The sequence below is a fragment of the Saimiri boliviensis genome, chromosome 1 (genome assembly GCF_048565385.1).
Source record: "Saimiri boliviensis isolate mSaiBol1 chromosome 1, mSaiBol1.pri, whole genome shotgun sequence".
Classification (NCBI taxonomy): domain Eukaryota; kingdom Metazoa; phylum Chordata; class Mammalia; order Primates; family Cebidae; genus Saimiri; species Saimiri boliviensis.
The window spans coordinates 84150744-84173661 of NC_133449.1; the positions used below are offsets into that span (position 1 = coordinate 84150744).

At 36.8% G+C, this 22918-nt stretch overlaps 1 protein-coding gene across 6 annotated transcripts in view; it reads left to right on the top strand.

The window, feature by feature from the left end:
• Positions 1–22918, top strand: part of ASB3 (ankyrin repeat and SOCS box containing 3) — a 106916-nt gene that overhangs the window by 65189 nt on the left and 18809 nt on the right. For all 6 annotated transcript variants that reach the window (XM_039464000.2, XM_039463998.2, XM_074400180.1 and 3 more), the window contains 4 exons: positions 7849–8026; positions 9974–10171; positions 14461–14718; positions 20897–21030. In XM_039464000.2, the coding sequence (XP_039319934.1) occupies positions 7849–8026; positions 9974–10171; positions 14461–14718; positions 20897–21030 (768 nt within the window). The remainder of the gene's footprint in view (positions 1–7848; positions 8027–9973; positions 10172–14460; positions 14719–20896; positions 21031–22918) is intronic.

The window sequence follows — 22918 nt, forward strand, 5'->3', positions numbered from 1 at the left end:
AGCATTTGTTGTTTTTTGACTTTTTAGTAATAACCGTTCTGACTGGTAGGAGATTGTATGTCGTTGTGTTTTTGTTTTGCATTTCTCTGATAATTAGTGATGTTGAGCAATTCTTCATATGTTTGTTGGCTACTTATATGTCTTCTTTTGAGAAATATCTTTTCATGTCTTTTGCCCAATTTTTAATGGGGTTATTTGTTTCTTACTTGTTGAGTTGTTTAAGTTTCTTATAGATTCCGGATATTAGACAAAGTTAAGATAAAGACCTTTGTCTAATATCTAGAATCTGTAAGGATACATAGTTTGCAGATATTTTCTTCTATTCTGTGAGTTGCCTGTAGAGTCTTTTGTTTTACAGAAGCTCTTTAGATTAATTATCAGTTATCTCACTTATCAATTTTTTTGGTTACAATTGCTTTTGATAATTTAGTCACAAATTCTTTCCCAAAGCAGATGTCCAGAATGGCATTTCCTCATTTTTTTTTTTTTCTAGCTAGGATTCTTATAGTTTGAAGTCTTAAATTTAAATCTTTAATCCATCTTGAGTTGATTTTTGTATACAGTGAAAGGTAGGGGTCCAGTTTCATTGTTCTACATATAGCTAGCTAGCTATCCTAGCACCATTTATTGAAGAAGGAGTCTCTTCCTCACTGATTATTTTTTGTCAACTTTGTCAAAGATCATCAGATGGCTGTAGGTGTGTGGCTTTATTCACTGGATTCTCTATTCTATTCCATTGGGCTGTGTATCTGTTATTTACCAGGACCATGCTGTTTTGGTTACTGTAGCCTTAAAGTATAGTTTGAAATTGGGTAATGTGATGCTTCCAGCTTTATTCTTTTTGCTTAGGATTGCTTTGGATATTTGTGCCATTTTCTTGTTCCATACAATTTAAGAACAGTTTTTTTCTAATTCTGGGAAAAATGGTGTTGGTAGTTTGATAGGAATAGTGTTGAAGCGTAAGAATGACACAGTGGACTTTGGGGACTTGGGGAAAGGATGGGAAGGGGGTGAGGAATAAAAGACCACAAATTGAGTGCAGTATAATACTGCTTGGGTGATGGGTATACCAAAATCTCACAAATCATCACTAAAGAACTTTCTCATGTAACCAAACACCACCTGTTCCCCCAGTAACCTATAGAAATTAAACAAACAAACAAACAAACAAAAAAACACACACACACAACAAAACCTCTGGCTTTTAACAGGGGAAAAAATAAAAAAAAGGATGGCGTTGAATCTATAGATCACTTTGAGTAGTATGGCCATTTTAATGATACTGATTTTTATAATCCATGAGCATGGTTTTCCATTTGTGTCATCTGTGATTTCTTGGAGTAGTGTTTTGTAGTTCTCCTTGTAGAGATCTTTCACCTCCTTGGTAAGATATATTCCTAGGTTTTTTGTTTCTTTATTTTTTTGGTGGCTCTTGTAAATGGAGTTGAGTTCTTGATTTTGCTGTCAGCTTGAACATTATTGAGGCATAGAAATGCTGCTGATTTTATACATTGATTTTGTATCCTGAAACTTTACTGAAGTTGTTTATCAGCTCCAGGAGCCTTTTCGTGGAGTCTGATTTAGAGTTTTCTTGGTATAGACTCATATTATCAGTGAAGAAAGGTTATTTGACTTCTTTTCCTATTTGGATGCCTTTTATTTCTTTTTGTTGCCTGGTTGTTCTGGTAAGGACTTCCAGTACTATGTTGAATAGGAGTGGTGAGAGTGGATGTCCTTGTCTTCTTCCAGTTCTCAAGAATACTTCCAGCTTATGCCTGTTCAGTATGATGTTGGCTGTGGGTTTGTCATAGATTATTCTTACTATTTTGAGGTATGTTCCTTCAATGCCTAGTTTGTTGAGGGTTTTTTTTTTTTTATTAAATCATGCAGGGATGTTGGGTTTCATGAAGTGTTTTCTCACATATATTGAGATGATCATATAGTTTTTGTTTTTAATTCTCTTTATGTCGTGAATCTTAATTATTTATTTGTGTATATGGAACTAACCTTGCATCTAAACAATGAAGCCTACTTGATCATGATGCATTAACTTTTTGATATGTTGCTGGACTGGATTTTCCAGTATTTTATTGAGGATTTTTGTGCCTATGTTCATCAGGGATATTGGTCTGTACTTTTCTTTCTTATTGTGTCTTTGTGGGTCTTGGTATTTGGGTGATACTGGCTTTGTAGAATGAGTTAGGGAGGAGTCTCACCTTCCTTGATTTTTGGGAATAGTTTCAGTAGAATTTATACTGGTGCTTCTCATCTGGTAGAATTCAGCTGTGAATTCATCTGGCCCAGGACCTTTTTTTGGTTGGTAGGTTTTTTTATTGTGGATTCAGTTTTAGAACTTGATAATGGTCTATTTCAATTTCTTTCTGATTTCTCTTGGGAGATTGTGTAATTTATCCATTTCCTCCAGATTTTCTAGTTCGTTTTCACTGAGGTGTTCATAACAGTCTGAGGATCTTGTGTATTTCTGTGGAATCTGTTGTAATGTCAACTTTATTGTTTCCGATTGTGCTTATTTGGATCTTCACTCTTTTTTTTCTCTTTGTTAATCTAACTAGCAGTCCATCAATCTTGTTTATCCTTTCAAAGAGCCAACTTTTGGTTTCATCAATCCTTTGTATGGATTTTTGGATCTCAATTTCATTCAGTTCCACTCTGATTTCAATTATTTTTTTTTCTTCTGCTAGCTTTAGGGTTAGTTTGTTCTTGTTTTCTTTGTTTCTCCAAGTGTGATGTTAGATCATTAAAGATCTTTTCTCCTGAGGTAGATATTTAGTGCTCTAAACTTCTTAACACTACTTTTGCTGCATTTTAATGTTTTGTCTCTTTATTTATTTCAAAGAAATTTTTTTATCTGTCCTAATTTTATTGTTTACTTGAAAGTTATCCAGGAGTAAGTTAATTTCTATGTAATTGTCTGGTTTTGGAAGATATTCTTGGTATTGATGTCTATTTTTATTCCACTGTGGTCTGAGAGTATGGTTGATAGGATTCATTTTTTGTTTTGTTTTGTTTTGTTTTGACACAGAGTCTCACTCTGTACCCAGGCTGGAGTGCAGTGGCATGATCTTGGCTCACTGCAACCTCTGTCTCCTGGTTCAAGTGATTCTCCTGCCTCAGCCTCCTGAGTAGCTGGGATTATAGGCATGTGCCACTGTGGCTGGCTAATTTTTTTGTAATTGTAGTAGAGATAGGATTTTACCATGCTGGCCAGTGTGGTCTTGAACTCCTGACCTTCAAGTAATCCACCTGCCTTGGCCTCCCAAATGAATCAGTTTTTTAAATTTATTGAGATGTGTTTTTTGGCCAAGCACGTGGTCATTCTTGGAGTACGTTCTGTGTGCTGTTGAGAAGAATATGTATTCTGTGGTTGCTGAGTGGAATGTTCTGTAGATGTCTATTAGGTCCAATTGGTCAAATGTTGAATTTATATCCAGAATTTGTTTTTTAATTTTCTGCCTCAGTGATCTGTCTAATGCTGTCAATGGGATGTTGAAATCCCCCCACTGTTATTACTATCTTTTTATAGATCTCTAAGAGCTATTTTACAAAACTGTTGGGTGTGTATATATTTAGGATAGTTAAGTCGTCTTGTTGAATTGAACCCTTTATCATTATGTAATTACCTTCTTTGTCCTTTTGTACTGTTGTTGGATTTTTTAATATATAATTTTTTTCTTTTTTAAAAAAGTAGAGATGGGGTCTCATGTGTTGCTGTGAACCCCAAATATCTGAGACAGGTCTCAGTCAATTTAAGAAGTTTATTTTGCCAGCATTAAGGACACACACCTGTGATGCTGCCTCAGGAGGTCCTGACAACATATGCCCAGGGTGGTTGGTGCACAGCTTGGTTTTATACATTTTAGGAAGACATGATACATCAAATAAGTATATGTAAGATATACATTGGTTCTGTATGGAAAAACAGGACAACTCAAAGTGGGAAGAGTGTGTCCAGGTCATTGGTAGGTAGGAAACAAATGTTTGCATTTTTTTTTTTTTTTTGAGTTTGTGATTAGCCTTTCCAAAGGAGGCAATCAGATATGTACTTATTTCAGTAGCAGAGAGATGACTTTGAGTTCTGTCTGTCTGTCCTTTGTTCACAAGGAAATTCCTTGTGAGGGAGGTATGTAACTTTTTTATCTTAGTAGCTATCTCTTTTAGGAATAGAATAGGAGGCAGGGTTGCCCTAAGCAGTTCCCAGATTGAATTCCCTTTGGTTTAGTGATTTGGGGGTCCCAAGATTTATTTTCCTTTCACAGTGCCCTGACTGGTCTTGAACTCCTGAGCTCAAGCAATCCTCCCACCTTCTAAGAGTTAAAGAAAGAGGAAAGGAACATAAAGCACAGCTTGGCAGTTAAAGACAGGTTTACTTTAGGTAAAACCTGAGAAGGGCTTCTGGCCGATTTTGGTCAGGAGTGCTTTCTCTTACAGACTAAGAGTATATGTTGGTTTTAGGGTGAGAGGGCTTATCACAAGCTTGGAATGTTTATGTGGGAGGCTCTGGGTGAAGGAGCTGACATCTTTCCAGGATGAGGGGTGTTATCTTGGGGCTAGCATCTTCCCAGCTGGAGTGGGGCAAGGAGGAGTTGTCTCGGGGCTGGTATCTTCCCAGCTGGAGTGGGACAGCTAGCATGTCCCTGGTCAGGGAGGAGTTTGGAATGTTTCTGTTTGGAGATGTTATTTGTGGTTTTTGGTCATGCTGACCTTGGCCATTAGGCTGATGCCCTTTGGATTTAGGTGGTTTTTGATTAAAGTGAATTTTAAAATGCTAGTACTTGTGCAAGATGGTGATACTCCTGCTCTGTCACCCCTTGGCCTCTCAAAGTTCTGGGATTACAGGAGTGAGCCACTGTGCCTGGCCCTGTTGTTTGGTTTAAAGTCTGTTTTATCTGAAATAACAATGGTGACTCCTGACCTTTTTTGTTTTCCATTTGCTTAATGGATCTTTTTCCAACCCTTACTTTCAGCCTGTGGGTGTCATTACATGTGAGATGGGTCTCTTGAAGGCAGCAGATAGATGGGTCTTTTTTTTTTAAATCCGAATTGCAACTCTGTGCCTTCTAAGGGAGGTGTTTAGTAAAAGGTGAAAGGTTTACATGGTCTGAAGAGAAACCAGAATATTAAGCAGGGTGTTTAGACCCTTTACATTCCAGGTTAATATTGATATGTGAGATTTTGATCCTATTAAGTTGGTAGAGGGTTGCTTTGTAGTTTCTATTGTATGGTTGCCTTATGGTGTCTTTGAGCTATGCACTTAAGTGTGTTTTTGTAGTAGCAATATTCTTTCATTTCCATGTTTAGAAGTTTCTTTGGGATCACTGCTAAGGCTGATCTACTGATAACAGATTGTCTTAGTGCTTGTTTGTCTGTAGAGATTTTATTTCTCTTTTATTTGTGAAGCTTAGTTTGGTGGAATATGAAATTCCTGGTTGTCGTGTCTTTAAGAATGCTGAAAATAGACTCACAATCTCTCTTGACTTGTAAGGTTTCTGCTAAGTCCACTCTTCCTTTTGTTTATGATCTGACCTTTTTCTCTCATTGCCTTTAAGGAATTTTCTTTAGCATTAACCTTGAACAGTCTGATGACTATATACCTTAGTGATATTCGTGTTCATGGGGAGTTCTCTGGATTTCTTCTGTCTGAATGTCTACCTCACTGGCAAGATTAGGGAAATTCTCTTAAATTATTTCCTCAAATATGTTTTCCATGTCATTTACTTTTCCTCCTTCTCTCTCAGGAATTCCAGTATTTCATAGATTTGGTTGCTTTATATTAATATTTCTCAAAGCCTTTTTCACTAAAAAATTTTTTTCTCTATTTTCATCTGATTGGGTTAGTTTGAAAGACTAATCTTCAGGCCCCAAAATTCTTTCTTCTATTTGGACTAGTCTATTAATAAAACTTACAGTTGTATACAGCTGGTGCTCAACTTAAAACCACGATTGGTTCTGACAGACCGGCCGTAACACGATTTGGTGGTAAGTTAAGTAGGCTATATGTATAGTACTGTGACATGATGAATCTCTGGAACCAGCCAGTGCTTGCTACAAATTTTTGACTGTAATTTTCTCCAGTATGGTCCTTCAGAGTCTGAAATAGACTTCTCGCCTTCATCTGCACAGTAAAAAGACTTAATGGTGTCCGTTTTTGAATTTGATCTTCCATCCAAATATATAGCAATTTCTCCATTTTGTGGATGGGCCCGCTTCGTTGCTTTGTTATAATTGTTGATCGCATGGGTGCAGAACCTTTCACAGCCTCACGAATTCTTTGTCTTTCAAAATCGTCAACACAGTTGATTGTGATAACTTCGTATCACGTGCGATCACATTCACTTTCTTTCCTCCTTCGTACTGCTTAATTACCTTCATTTTCGTGTCGAGATCGATGGCCTTTCTTTCCTTCTTGGCAGGCTGAGGCGTAGACAAAGACAGTTTCCTCTTGGTAGACATCCTGGGAGGGGTTTGATGAAAAATATCCAAGACATAAAACACAAATTGCTGTACCAAGTCTGGGATAACAGTTGAAATGGTGCACGCGGAGATGGTAGTGCTGCCGTAAGCTGGTCCGCACTGTCGTACGCCCAGCTGGGCAACGTTTGTGCTGCCAGACGCTGAGCAGTCATGGCTAGTGATTGTGGTCGTAAAGTTGAATGGTCGTAAGTTGCACAGGTCGTAAGTCGATCAATACCTGTAATGAAATTCCTTAAGTGAGTTTTTCAATTCCAGAAGCTCTGATTGGTTCCTTTTTCAGATGATTATCTCTGCCTTCGTTTCCTGAATTGCTTTAGAAATTTCTTTGTGTTTATTTTCAACCTTGTCTTAGATCTTGTTGAGCTTCTTTGCAGTCCTTGCTTTGAGTTCTTAATCTGTCATTTCTGAGTTTCCATTTGAGTCGGGAGCCATCGCTGGAGCATTACTGTGATTCTTTGGTAGTGTCACTACATTTAGATTTTTCACAAATCCAAAATTCTTGTGGTAGTTCCTTTTCATCTGGAGACACTCACACTTAAACAATTTTTGTAATTATTTTCATATGGGTAGGATGTTTCGTTTTTCTTTCTTTCACTATGATGTTATTGTTTTTCCCGTTCACATTTATGATTTTAAATATCAACTCAGAAACCTGTTTAAAGAGACTCTTTTTCTCTGATAGTAGGCTTCATTTATCATTTAGTGGTTATGAAGGAAGAGATGTAATAAAGAATATAGTCACTATTCGTTTTAAGACACAGCTGCCGTATCTACTGATAATTTTTTCATAAATCTTAGCCGGAATCAATTAGAGTGACATAACTAGATTTTATCTTTTTCACTAATTATCAGAAACATTATCCATGTTTGCTAGTTTGCATTTTTTCTTTTTAAATGTTTACTTATTGGGCTTGCAGAATGCTTGCTTGAGGAGGGATTGGAATGAAATGTATCCTTCACTGAATAGTATTTTTTGTTTTAGCTTAAAAATGAATTCTAAGATATGAATCACTTATTTTCTTGCTGACTTAAAAGCAAAACCTTTTTGTTTTTTATAGACACAGGGTCTTACTATTTCGCCCAGGCTGGTCTTGGCCTCAAGCAATCCTCTGGTCATAGCCTCCTAAATTGCTGGGATTCCAGGCACGAGCCACGCTGTCAGTTTAGCAAAGACAATTTAAATGATTAGCAAAAAGTTAGCAAAGTAACTATGTTTATATAACAACATGCAACATCCAGGTGAAGAAGGAATAACTACTGTGCTGTGAAACCCTTTTGTGGTAGTTTCTTGAAATTTATGTTGATTTTTAAAAATATAAACGAGGATTATCTGTTAAATGTTTTATTTTGTATTAGGTGCAAATGTCAATTGTCAAGCCTTGGACAAAGCTACTCCCTTGTTCATTGCTGCTCAAGAGGGACACACCAAATGTGTGGAGCTTTTGCTCTCCAGTGGAGCGGATCCTGATCTTTACTGTAATGAGGATAATTGGCAGTTACCTGTTCATGCAGCTTCACAAATGGGCCATTCAAAGTAAGTGTTAAAAACAGAAAATAAACATGGTCTCTTAATCAAAAGCTAATAAAGAATAAATCTGGGGTAGACCCTTCACCTCTAGGCAAAATCTTTGACATTCTCTTCCTTACCCATCTGCTGGGTGAATAGATATACCCCTATTCTGTTCCTCATGCTACCTTTTGCTCCTACTATGAGTCCTGCACTTTCATATTGTGAGGCAGAGTTGCTAGAGACGGGGCAGGCTCAGGGACTTGCTCAGGGAGTTGAGTCTTCCCATTGATTTCTCTAGTTATGGCTGTAGCTGCCTCCTCCTCCCTAGTTTTTTCCCAGTCATCTTTAAGACTCATTCTGATGATGGCCTTATCCATGTTACCTCTCTGACCCCAGAAAGCTTTCGGGTTTATGTGCTTCCAACAGAAAGCCTGTTGGAGTGTGTGCTAAGTAGTCCTCCCTGTCTTAAATCCTTTGACTGAACTTTTTAAAAATCTAATCTCAAATCCAGCTGGGAATTTTTATGGAGAGAGAGTAAATAGGGGTTCTAGAAATCTTAGAATCTAGTAACTTGGTTATACCTGTGAGAATATGGCTGCCTTTCATAAATTGGCAGTCAACAATTTTTAGAAACATATGTTTAAAATCTTTAGAGTCGTAATTCTACAGTAATACTTTTTATAGCTGTTCATAGTATTACTTAATTTAAAAAGTAATAGTAAAATATTCATTACTTAATTTAGTTTGTTTACATTAAAGGAAAACGGATTCTGCAATTTGATCATTGTGCCACTAGGTGGCACAATACTATTTCATTAATGCTATTTTTAAGCGTGTTTATGTCTTGTGGGAAAGTATAATTTTTCCTGGCTATTTTAAAAAATTAAACACAGTTATTAAATTTAAGAGACATTTAATAGACTATTTTAACAAAATACTTAGATTTAAAATTTGATATTTTCCCCAAATTTTGATCATTTATTTAAACATAAATATTAGGCATTATTCTCTGAGCTTTAAGTGATACCAAAACTCTGTTGGGCATTCTCAATTTTGAGAATTCTGATTGTCACTGATGATTTTCTTTATAGCCTACTTCTAGCCCCTTTTGTGAATGAAAGTTCTACTTAAATGTTATCTTAGACATACATAAAGAAAATTTGTGAAGAGAAGTATAATTGTTGTAAAAATACTTCAGAGTAGCCCTGTCTGTCTTTTCCCAGAAAGAGGACCTGGTTTTGTTTGTACAGTTTTATTTTTAATTTAAAAGGGTGAAGTAGTCCTTTTTTCTTTCCAGTTGACTGCTAGAGGTAAGTTTACAAATAACCTAAGAACCTTTGTTTTAATTATTTTCTTTAGAACTTTCTCTACCTAGGAACGAGCTTTTTTATAAATCTGCCTTTGTATTTAATGATCTCACTTTTTTTTTCAGATAATGGAATATTTTAGCAGAAATTATAATTTCTTATGAAAATATTAGTCTTCATTTCATGTTACTTATAATCTTTAAAAATTTTTACTAATTGGAAAAGTAAAACTAATTGGTTCTTTAAGAAGGAAAATAGTGTATTTTTTTGATGCCAGTTTATACTTAGTATAATGATGTAAATAATTTATTAGATGCTAAAATATCTAACATAAAATTTGAACTTTGGGGAATAAGGTGGTGCTAATAAGGTAATAAAATTAAAAGAGCACCTTTTCTATTTACATATAGGAACATTAATTAATTTTGTTTCAGATGTATTTAAGGACCTTTGTATGAAGCAATAATAAGTGTAACATTTTATAGTAAATGTGTAGCGTGTAATAGTTTAATGTAATGTTGTTGGTAGAAGGTCCACCCCAGACAGAAATAGTTCTTTAAATTAATCAATTGGTGATTCAAAAAAAATTGTGCTATAGAAATGTTATCTGCACTTGTGTACATGTAAATTAAAACTAAATGCTCCTGAATTTGTGTATTTATAGAATCTTGGACTTGTTAGTGCCACTTACTAGCCGGGTCTGTGACACTGGGCTAAACAAAGTGAGCCCTGTTTACTCAGCAGTGTTTGGGGGACATGAAGAGTGCCTAGAAATACTGCTCCGGAATGGCTACAGCCCAGATGCCCAGGCGTGCCTTATCTTTGGATTTAGTTCTCCCATGTGCATGGCTTTCCAAAAGGAGTATGTATATATTTGCTGTGTTTTTATTTTTTATTCTTTTTTGCTGTATGGAGATGTGTTTTGAAGTGTCTTTCTTTCACGGTGAAACTTAGTGTCTCTGTAAGTGCTAAATTGCTAGCTTGGAACACAAATAGGAAAAACCCTGATGCTTCAGTCAAGCTGTAGCACAAATGAGGTGATAATATCAGATTGTTTTCCTTCCTTCTTTGGATCTGGATTACATTTTTAGTGCAGCAGTTTTAGGGAATACTTAAAATTTAAGTAGATGCAGAAATTTGCTGGTATTTTTGGTCTTCAAAACAATTCAAGAATTAAAAATGGGACTTTATCAAGTAAGGCAGTGACTGTTCAAATCATTTACCATTTGAAATTTATATTTATAAGACTGCTTGTGAGCCTAAAATAAAACTTTAGCTTTATAGATATTATTGCATTTTTAATGTATTTGGTGTATAGCATTTAAAAAATTGTTTTTTGAGACAGGGCCTCACTCTGTGGCCCAGGCTGGAGTGCAGTGGCACCATCTTGGCCTACTGCAACCTCTGTATCCTGGACTCAGGTGATCCTCCCACCTCAGCCTCCAGAATAGCTGGGTCTCCAGGCATACACCACCACTCCCAGCTAATTTTTCTATTTTTAGTACAGATGGGTTTTTTTTCATGTTGCCCACGCTGGTCTTGAACTCCTAGGCTCAAGCAGTTCACATGCCTTGGCCTCCCTAAGTGCTGGGATTATAGGTGTGAGCCACCATGCCTGGCTGTATAGCATTTTTTAATGTGAGTCTGAACAATTAAGCTTTTAAAAAAAACCCCAAATTAATTATTTTTTAAACAGTAAGAATAAAGCTGTGTATAAGAAAAGCCATATTGAGTAATATCTGATCATCCAATAATGGAATAAGTTGTGAAGATAAATGCTATTTTTTTTTTTTTTTTTTTTTTTGAGACGGAGTTTTGCTCTTGTTACCCAGGCTGGAGTGGTGCAATGGCGTGATCTCGGCTCACCGCAACCTCCGCCTCCTGGGCTCAGGCAATTCTCCTGCCTCAGCCTCCTGAGTAGCTGGGATCACAGGCATGTGCCACCATGCCCAGCTAATTTTTTGTATTTTTAGTAGAGACGGGGTTTCACCATGTTGACCAGGATGGTCTCGACCTCGTGATCCACCCGCCTCGGCCTCCCAAAGTGCTGGGATTACAGGCTTGAGCCACCGCGCCCGGCAATGCTATTGTTTTTAATGACACAGAAGAGGTTGCAGGCGTACCTCAAATTTTACTGGTTTTCTTGAATTCACTATTATGGATCTCTATTTAATTTAAATAGTTGTCAAGAAATTATTTACTAAGCTTTTCAGTCTTTACCATCTCTTAACATTTGCCATGTAAAATTAGTAGTTCACTGTATTTGTTTGAAGTTTAAGCTTATACATTTTAATAGAGACAGGGTTTCACCAGGCTGGTATCCAGCTCCTGGCCTCAAGTGATCCATCTGCCTCTAGCTTCCCAAAGTGATTGGATTATGGGTGTGAGCCACCCTGCCCAGACTCTTAAGCTTATACATTTTAGTTCTAATATATGGATTTTGGTTAATCTGAGTACCTGGGACTCACTTTATACATAACTTTTGTGATTTCTTAGGATTTTCTTGTACAACCCATTAAGTTTTGTCTTTTTAAACAAAAGAGCCCTAATTAGTTGACCTTCAGTGAGGTTGCACTGATAACTTCTAGTTGCCCTTCTATATACTATGTCTTAACTCCGTTATAGAACTGAACATTTCTTATTACACCAGACTATAATGGTTTGAATCGTGTGTGTGTGTGTGTGTGTGTGTGTGTGTGTGTGTGTGTGTGTGTTCAGTATGATGGTCGTCTTTTTTGGCCTTCATCTTATCTTTTGGATGAACAATGTTTTTGGTCCTTCTGCTCACAGCATCTAAGCTCATGCCTCATCACCTTATTAGTGTAGTTCAAATTAAGCCGTATAACGCAGTACCCCTGTTAACCCTGAAACACTTTAAAATTAATGATATTCCTTGGGAGCTGGGCAGTATGTTTCATGCTGTCTATAGATTCAGATAAATGAAGTTAGGTGGGAAAGGTCTTAAATAGGTTTTTGGATTTTCCAGGATTATTTGAAATTTTAGGGGGCCCACCCTTTTCTCCTGTGATTTCTACAAAATCAGTTAAAAACATTAATTGACCATTTGTTATATAGAGAACACTAAACAGATCTTGTTAAACTTACTGAGAAAGCTGAAATATCCTTTAAGAATTTAAAACCTAACGGGAAAAATAAGTTTTGTTTTTGTTGTTTTTTGTTTTTTGAGACAGAGTTTCTCTCTTGTTGCCTAGGCTGGAGTGCAATGGTGTGATCTCACCTCACCACAACCCTTGCCTCCTGGGTTCAAGCAGTTCTCCTGCCTCAGCCTCCCGAGTAGCTGGCATTGCAGTCATGTACCACCACACCCAGCTAATTTTGTATTTTTAGTAGAGACAGGGTTTCCCCGTGTTGGTCTCAAACTCCTGACCTCAGGTGACCTGCCCGCCTCGGCCTTCCAAAGTGCTGGGATTACAGGTGTGAGCCACTACGACCAGCCACACTATACAGTTTTATAAGCCTTTTGGAAGTTGCTCTTGCCCCTTCTAATACAAGGCAATGTGAATAATAGGGAAGAGACTTAGAGCTGGTTTTCTAAAGTGTGTTTTTGTGGAATACTAATTCTGTAGATTATTAATAGGTATTATATGGAATAAAAGGGGTTGTATTGTTAAATAAGTTTGGGAAATACAGGATTAAATAGTATTAAATAAGTTTCTTTTGTGGAGGGCACTTGAGAATTTTTCTTAAGACAGTGTGCTTTGTGAATTCCCAAAAGAGGAATGGATCTACAAAGGTTTAGAAAGTCCAGAAACATAGGATAGAACTTATATTTAAGTGTATATACCATTGCTCTTGTGTTTACAGACTTTTGGGCATTTTGTACTTCTCTTTGCATTTTTCAGATTAATGATTGGACCCATTGCTTTAATTTTAAAGGTACTTCTTCTGAAACATATCTGGAGGTTGAATAAAAACGTTGAGCATATAATTGGAAATGTAGCTAACATACTGTTTAAAAATACATGCATCCTATTTCTTTCTCAGTCTTACGGTATACTGTATAAGTTTTCTCAATTTTTTTCACTGAAGAGTATTTTTCATATGGATCATTTTCAGGAACTAAAGTTCCACGTAACCTACTTTGGAAAACATAGGCATGGGTTTAAAATGTTTTTCAATCTGTCTATATCATGAAGTCGTCAGTTTTCATAATAGGGAAGAGATATTGCAGAAATTTGCTGTGTCATATTCACTGTTAGATTTTGGGTTGATATCATTATCCCACTTCTACCAATTACTATCTCTGTGACTAAACTTCAGTTTTTGCATCTATAATGGGGATAGTAGAATAGAACTTAATGAATTTTAAAATATAGTACTGTAATTGAATTTTTGTTCGTTAAAAAGTTTTTTTTTTAACTGTTTTTTATATCTTTTTAAATTTAAGGCCAGTCATGGTGGCATACCTTTTGGGAGACCAGAGTGGGAGGACTGCTTGAGGGTTTGAGACCAGCCTGGGCAATATAGTTAGACTCCTTTTCTACAAAAAAATTTAAAAATTAGCCAGGCATCGTGGCATGTACATGTAGTTCCAGCCACTCAGGAGGCTGAGGTAGGTGGATCACTTGAGCCCAGGAGTTCAATTATAGTGAGCCTCGATTGTGCCACTGTATGCCAGCCTGGGCCACAGAGCAAGACCCTGTCTCTGGAAAAATAAATAAATTTAAAAGTGGGAGGGAAACTGGCTAAGTTAATTGCTAACGAAAATGATATCTAAGAGATTCCTAGAATGAATCGTTTAGTTTTAAGGACTGATCACATTGTTTATTGATTTTGTTAAGCAAAGTATTTTGTAGTAAAGATACTTAATTGTACAAAATATCACAATTTAAGTTTTCTATTTGTCAATGATAATTTTTTAAATTACATGTTTATTTAAGAAGAATTTTTTAAATTATAAGAGTAACACCTGTTCATAGTTGAAAATTAAAAACCATTCAGGAGGGTGTAAAAAGCAAAAGCCCTGGCTCCCACATTTCTCTAATCTCAATCCACTAGATGTGTAAAAACCTTCCACTATCTCATCTGCCATACTTATGCCCCAGCTGTAAAACTACTATTAACAATTTGTAGGAAATACTTTGTGTCAAAGTCTAACTTCTTGTTTTGTTTTTATTTTTTGTGGTGAAGCTGTGAGTTCTCTGGAATTGTAAACATTCTTTTGAAATATGGAGCCCAAGTAAATGAAATTCATTTGACATACTGTCTGAAGTACGAGAAGTTTTCAGCATTTCGTCACTTTTTGAAGAAAGGTTGCCCGTTGGCACCATGGAACCATATAAGTGAATTTGTAAATCATGCAGTTAAAGCACACACAAAGTATAAGGAGTGGTTGCCACATCTTCTGCTTGCTGGATTTGACCCACTGATTCTACTGTGCAATTCTTGGTAAGAAATCTTACCATAGTAGGGCTTACCCTTTTTGAGTGAATATACTACCTTGAATTTCCTTTAGTTTCTTGAGATCTCCATGTTTGGAAAAGCGGGTGTGTGTATTTTGACTGTGATGGCTGAATTGGGGTAAAGGAGTTGGTGGCTGCTAATAGTGAGATTGAGTTTAAGCAGAGCTCTGGGAAAAGGTAAGAGGTGACTGGAAGGAAGTATGAGGGGACAAATGCCAGTGAACTCTCCCAAGAGGGATATTTTTTCAACTTCCGGCCATTCCTCATGCTTCTCTTAAAATGCCTGTAACAGAAGAAAGAATGCTTGCAGCTGCTTTGTAGATTTCTGTTATCTGTCCCTCAGCCAACCAGACTGAATACTCCTTCCCTACAGCGTCCTGTCTATTTGAAATTTGTCACTCTTAATAAATACTGATTTCTGAAGTATCTGAAAATATAGCTTGTTTACTTCAGGTAGTTTCCAGAAGGAAAGTCCTTGGTGATAGATTATACAAATACTGAGTCAATTTTGGGGAGGGGGCAAGAAGAAGACTGTTTCTGTTAGCCTCCAGCCTTGGCAAAAATTGTTAATGTCTTAAGACAGGTAGTTGTAGTAGTGAGAAAACTTTTTTGACCTGATAATTCAAGTCAAATGAGAAAATAAAATGGAAGTCTTCAGGAAAATAGAGGACATGTTATTTTATAGAATTTCAATAAAATATCTAGAAGGCTTCATTTTTGTGTTTCAATTCTTAACCCATGTGGTAATGAGTGTCTTTGAGGTGCTCATTTTCTTCTTAGCCACACTCGTTTTGTTCGTCTATCGCAGCTATTAACTCTGACTCAAATATGACTTACCCAGTACTTTTAGCCTTCATGCTCCTTCCTGGTTTCTAATTTATTTATTTCTTTAACCAAAACATAGAAACTGTCTGATACCTACTGCTATGGTTTGAATGTGTCCTCTAATTTCAGGTGTTGGAAACGATCCTAAATTCCTTTTTTGATGATATTTGGAAGTGGGTTCTTTGGGAATAATTGGGATTAGATAAGTTCATCAAGGTGGTGCCCCCGTGATGGGACTAGTGGCTTTATAAGAAGAGAGACCTCAGCTGGCTTTTGCTGTCTCACCAAGTGATGACCTCTGCCATGTTATGTATGACACAGCAAGAAGGCCCTCATCACCTGAACCCCTTGACCTTTGACTTCCCAGTGTCCAGAACTGCAAGAAATTTGTTTTCTTTGTAAATTACCCAATCTCAGGTATTGAGTTACAGCAACCGAGAATGGACTACGACAGAGATTTGGTACTGAGAAGTGGGGCTGTTACTAATAATGATTACCTAAGAATGTGGAAGTGGCTTTTGAACTAGGTGATGGGTAGAGGCTGGTAGAGTTTGAAAGACCAGTCTAGAAAAAGCCTGTATTTCCATAAATGGAGTGTTAGTGGTGATTCTGGTGAGTGCTTATAAGACGAGAATACTAGGAAAGTCTGAACCTTCTTAGAGATTACTTAAGTGGTTGTGACCAAAATGTGATAGAAATACAGATAGCAAAGGCCATTTTGACAAGATCTCAGATGAAAATGAGCAATATCCTGTTGGAAACTGGAGTAGAGGCCATCCTTGTTATGAATTAGCGAAGAACTTGGATGAACTGTGTCTATGCCTAAGGGCTTTATGGAAGGCTGAATTTAAGAGTGATGAACTAGGATATCTGGTGGGAGAAATAACTATCAAAGCATTCAGGCTGCTGCATGTCTGCTTTCGGCCACTTAGAGTGAGATGTGAGGGCAAAGGAATTACTTAAGACAGAATCAATAATTAGAAGGGAAGAAGAGCAGAAAAATCTGGAAAAGTGTCAGCCTGGCTGTGTGGAAAAGAATCAAAGAGGATTTTTAGGAGAGTTACCCAAGGTTGTGACTAGCAGCTCTTTGCTGAGCAGATTTATACTAATAGAAGATATCATCAAGACAATTGGGAAAAAACCTTGAAGGCATTCCAGAGATCTTTCAGGTTGTGCCTCCTATCACTGGCCCAGGGAACTAGGAGATCAGAATAGTTTTCAGGAGGGTTTGGGTGGTGGTGCAAATTCTGCAGAGGCATACAGAATGCAAGAGCTGTGGGGGCATGGATTCCTCCACCTAGGTTCCAGAGGTTGTTGAAAACAGTCTGGGAGCTCAGGCAGAGACTTGTCCCAGGGGAGGAGCCACTGCAGAGAGCCTTTCTAGAGCATTGCCCAAGGGAACTGTAGGGTTAGAGCTTCCACAGTTTCTACCTCAGCAATGCCAAGAGGAGCCATGGGAGCAGAACTGCCATTGAGACCTCAGGACTATAGAGCTACCAGCATGCAGTGCCATCTTTGCAGAGCTGAGGTGTGGACAGAGCCATAGGGTGGGACTGAACCCAGCAAAGCCATAGGGGTGGAGCTTCCTCAGATAGTGGAGGCTCAGCCCCTATCCCAGTCTATCTAGGAAGCTTGACGGGAGTCAGGGAATATTATCTTGGAGGCTTAAGCTGTAATGTTTTTCCTCTTGAATGTTGGACTGACTTGGGGCCTATTATTCTTTGCTTCTTGGATATGTTTCACTTTTGGAATGGGAATGTTTGTCTCATGCCTGTCCCACCATTGAATTTTGGAAGTAGATGACTTGTTTGATTTCACAGGTTTACAGCTGGTAGGAATTTAAGGTGAATCATGCCTTGAGTCTCATACCCCTCAGATACCAAAATCCATGTGTTACTGGAAAGGGGTCCCAATCTACACCCCAAGAGAGGATTCTTGGATCTCGCACAAGAAAGAATTTGGGGCAAGTCCATAAAGTGAAAGCAAATTTGTTTAAAAACTAAGAGAACAAAAGAATGGCTATTTCATAGGCAGAGCAGCAGCATGGGCTGCTGAGCTGCTTATACTTACTGTTACTTCTTGGTTACATGCTAAACTAGGGGTGAATTATTCATGAGTTTTCCAGAAAAGGGATCAGCAAGTCCCAGAACTGAGGGTTACTCCCCTTTTTAGAATATATAGGGTAACTTCCTGAAATTGCCATGGCATTGGTAAACTGTCATGGGGCTGGTGGGAATGTCTTCTAGCGTGGTAATGCATTGTAATTAGTATATAATGAACCGTGAGGATTACCAGAGGTCACTTTCATCACCATCTTTCTTTTGGTGGGATTTGGCTAGCTTCTTTACCGAGTGCTGTTTTCATCAGCAAGGTCTTTGTATCCTGCATCTTGTGCGGATCTCCTATCTCATCCTGTGATTAAGAATGCCTTAACTTCCTGGGGATGCAGCCCAGTAGGTCTCAGCCTTATTTTATCTAGACCATATTCAAGATGGAGTTGCTCTGGTTCGAACACCTCTGACACTTGGATGCTCACATCCCTTATGTAAAATGGTGTAGTATTTGTGTATAGCCTGTGCACTTCCTCCCATATACTTTGTCATCTTTAGATTACTTATAACTAATGCCACGTAAATAGTTGTACTGTAGTTTTAAATTTGTGTTATTTTTTATTGTTGTATTGTTACTTTTAATTATTGTTAGTATTCTCAATCTACCATTGGTTGAATCTGCACATGTGGAGGGCTATCTATAGCTTTGTTACTCAGTTTTAGTAATCCTTAATCCCTTGCCTAGCCTGAGTGATTTGTGTCAAATTTTCTTGCTTCTTTCTGCTCCTAAATTAGGAAAAACCAAAGCTAGGGGAAAAAAATTAAACATTGCCTCTTGTCCTTTCCTTCCCAGCCAACTAAATGGACTACTTGTAGGGAGAGGGATTTATTTAGCTTTGTTCTCTTAGGTGGCTTTGTAAAATTATCCCCCTTTCCCTAATTCTGATACAGCTCCCGCATTTTCCCCTACTTGTGAATTGTTGAGAATTTTTGTGACAATAAGCCACTGGGTGTGTGCTGTATTTACTGGATATGTGAAGTAGAAAAGAGTTAAGAACTAGTAAACTAGAAACTATTTTGAAGGAAGTTGTAAAACTTTCAGCATTCTGAATGGGGAATGCCAACTGCATGTTTTTTACTCCTGAAGAGTAAGTAACTTTAGTTACTTTATATTCATTAGAAAAAAATCCAATGGAAAATTTCACTTTAGCAATGAAAATGCTTAACATGGTCAAATTTTTGTTCACTGATCTTTTATTGAATGGGTAAAACCAGTGTTTACACTGTATATAATAAATGTTTTGCTTTCTTTGATCAAATTTACATTCAAAGAGCTAGTTTAAGAAACATTTTCCTATAAAAATTTCAATAGTTGTTAAAGTAGATTTTGATTGTTATTTATATCACAGGTAGGTCTATTGCTTAATCTTTGTCATGTAAATTATAAACATATTTTCTGGGTATTGTTTGTCTTAAACAGTCTTAAAAATGTATCTGGCTGAATAATTGCCTGTCACAATATTTAAATGCAAGACTAAGTCTTCTCCTGCCTGTGCACCCCACCGCCATGTAATGGGAGAATAGAACGTAAATGTCATTTGTGCATTTAGTTGATTAAATGTCACTTGTTTATGATTGTACAACTGCTCTATACAATGTAATGGTCACTGTAGTAAAGTAATGATACATTTTTAGTGACATTATCAGTGGCTGGTGAAATAAACTCACCATTATATTAACTAAAACTGTTCAAACAGATTTAGTTGTCATGTGTATGTTCAGATAACTGCATAAAAATGACTTTGTGTTTGGTCACAGTAAGACCTAAAGCGCATTAAGGCAGAAAATGAAATCATTAAAAAAGAATAAAGAACCAGAACCAAGTAACCTTTGGTTTGGGACCCCTAGAAAGTCAAGGAAATTGTTTGTCTTTGAATATATTTTATCATTTCATTTATCCTCAGTATTTCCTGATAAGTTGTGATTTCACTGAGACCTGCTGAGAAACAAAATGTTTTTCTAAAATATCTGTGCTACACTCTAAGTTCTTCCTTATATGTTTGCATATTGGAGAATTAATTTGGGAAATAATTTTCATAATCTTTAGTTCATCATTTCAAAGATACTTTGACTTCGAATTACCAGAAGTGTCTTTGAGATGATAAGCTTAGATTATTATTCAGCTTATTTTCTTTCCTCGGGTTTCCTTTCTTTCTTTAGTTGTTGCTCAGTAATATCTCTAAAAAGGTGATCTTGAGAAGGAACCCTAGTGATTTTTTTTTCTCCAACCATTGTGATGGTAGGGGAGTGTCTAATTGAGTACAGGATGAGTAATCTTGTTAGGATTTCGGTTCTTTTTAAAGTTTGACTAAATTTTAAAGCTTCTAAAAATATACTGAAGTTTCAAATCATTTCTAGTAATACTAATTTTTCATATAACTTTATAGTTTTAAAAGTATGTTTACTATGTTTTCTCATATTATTTTCACATACAGTTCTCTGAAATGAGCAGATTATGTATTCTCATTTTAAAGAGCAGGAGCTAGCGCTTAAAGAAGTCGGGCAACTTGTTTATAAGTAGCAGAGGCAGTATTAAACATCAAGACTTTTCTTAAGCCTGTGCTCTTTCCATTAGGTTTCAAGTGCTTATAAATTCTGAGTTAGTCTCTTTTGAGTGGATTGGTAGGGAATCTGGCATTATTTTGAAAGAACAGAGGAAGGCCTGTTTGGAACCCCTTCTTTCAGTTCTTAAAGACAAATCTTAATCTGTTATATCATTTAGGGCTGAATTTATAATTGGGGGAAAGTTCTTAGAGGAGAACAGCTATGCATCCGTGGGAGTTGGGCAGAAAGAAGCCATTCCTGTACACTTGTACACTCAGTATAGTGATAACTTGGGGTGTTTGGGCTTTATCCTTTTAGGATTATTAAATTATATGTCTGTAAGGATGATCAATTTACATTTGGCAAGGTAGTCCAAATGGGAGGAAATAATAGCACGTCCACTGATATCACTGATGCTGTCACCAATGGGAAGGAAAGTTCCTACTCTCTCTGAGTTTCCTCTTGTCATCTTAGACAGCTACACACAAAGTCAATTCCATTGATAGGAACCTGTAGATGATTCTTCACATCCACTGATCTTGTCTCCAGTTACATAAATACTTTCCATGCCCTGGTTCTCTGTCTGCCTTCCTCATTGAGATTTTGTAAGAATGGTGTTTGTTTCCAGTATGAACCATTGGCATGTTTTGTTTCTAATGTCATTTTAACATCTTGCCAACATAGGATTGACTCGGTCAGCACTGACGCCCTTATCTTCACTTTGGAGTTTACTAATTGGAAGAGACTTCCACCAGCTGTTGAAAACATGCTTTCTTCTCGTGCCTCAAGATCCTCCTGGATTCTGCGTCAACATATTGGTAAGAAAGAATAACTTTTAAACACACTTCACTACTTTTCCTTCTTTTACTTCTCTAGCTGTGTTGTAATTTTATGTGAAAAGATTCATTGGCAAACAGAAATTAGCATAATTTGCATTTTCTTATGTAAGGAAAAGATGGGGTTATTAGGGAGATGGCTAGTAATTCCCTTCAGTAAAAATCATATCTGATTTTATAAGCTTAGCCTAAGGAATGTATAAAGAAAAGCAGATGTTTACTGATACTTTAATTTTATGATATCCTTTTATATTTAATAAAGATTGTATAAGCCAAACTAGATCCTAAAAATCTGCTTATTCAGTAGTTATTTTGTGGTCAGAAAATGCTAAGCTTAATTTTTCCCTTTGGAGTATATGTGGCGTTATATTCTCTGTGTAATACTTTATCATCTCTAGAAGAAAATGTTACCATTCTTTTTTTTTTTTTTTTTTTTTTTTTTTTGAGGCAGAGTCTTGCTCTGTTGCCAGGCGCCAGGCTGGAGTGCAGTGGCACGAGCTCGGCTCACTGCAGCCTCTGCCTCCCGGATTCAAGCAATTTTCGTGCCTCAGCCTCCCGAGTAGCTGGGACTACAGGTGCGCGCCACATGTCCAGCTAATTTTTGTATTTTTTTTTAGTGGAGACGGGGTTTCACCATGTTGGCCAGGATGGTCTTGATCTCTTGACCTCGTGATCTGCCCACCTCGGCCTCCCAAGAAATGTTACCATTCTTTATACCGGTCTTTACTGAATGTACACCAGTCTGTTGGTATAGTATAACTATGGAGATGAGCTGAGTGAACATTCTGTGAATTGGGTGATATTTTGAAGGACTATTCTAGAACAAAATTAAACTTACTTAAAAAAAGTTTTTAGGCTAGCTGAAAAAAAAGAACACACAGTGGGAGAAGATTTTGCACAAGGAATAAATTTAAATTAAACATAAGATATGCATAATATCCCTGTTTACTTTTTCAGATTTATTTTGTTTTGTCTACATTTTGTTAACTATAGTATATGTCTTACGTTAGGAAAATTATTTCTTTGCTACTGTTTTTATATGAAATACAACTCTTCATAAAACATTTTGAATATGTTTTTAATGTGTGAGCTTATGCATATGTAGAAATGTGTCTTCTAATTTCTTGGAAAATTACATTTAAGTAAATTTTCTCAATCAAAAACAGACATTCAGAAAAATGAGCTTCTGAACTGAGGTGTATTCAAACTGTTAGAGAGGTTTCTGTTAAAGAAAAATAATTCATTTGGAGTCTTTGAGCCTCCTAGTGTAGAATTTCTTTAATGATAGTGTTGGAAAACTCACTGCATGTAACTCTTAATGTTGAGAATTGCATCTGCTTTTACTAATTATGTATCTGTGGCGGTAGAGAACAAATATCTGTTCAGAACAGATAAGACTATGGAACAATGGACTTGAGAACAGAGTCAAAAGAGGGAGCATATGTCAAATGGGAAAATTATTGCAACGTATCAATTAGTAAGGATATGTGAGACTTTACCCTGGAGACGTTAACATATGGCAAGTTTGTCCAGATGAGGGTAAAAATCGTGCATGAGTACTACATTACCCTGCAGTAGACTAAATCCATCAAGGGCTTCTTGTTTAATTAAGTACTAGGTAGAGCTTGTGTAGGGTAGTAATCTTCATCTATTGAGAGATTTTAATTTGGCTGAAGATTCAAAAAAGCCTTTCTCAGAGGCTTTTTCCCAGCTAATGTAGCTAATGGTTTTCTGGTCTGTTTCTCTAGCCAAGCCCTCTTTTCTTGTTTCCAGTCTCATATATCCAACTATCTTTGGACATCTCCATTTGCTATCTTATATCTTGACATACCCAAAATTGAACTTGCTGTTTTTCCTACAGATTCTTCTG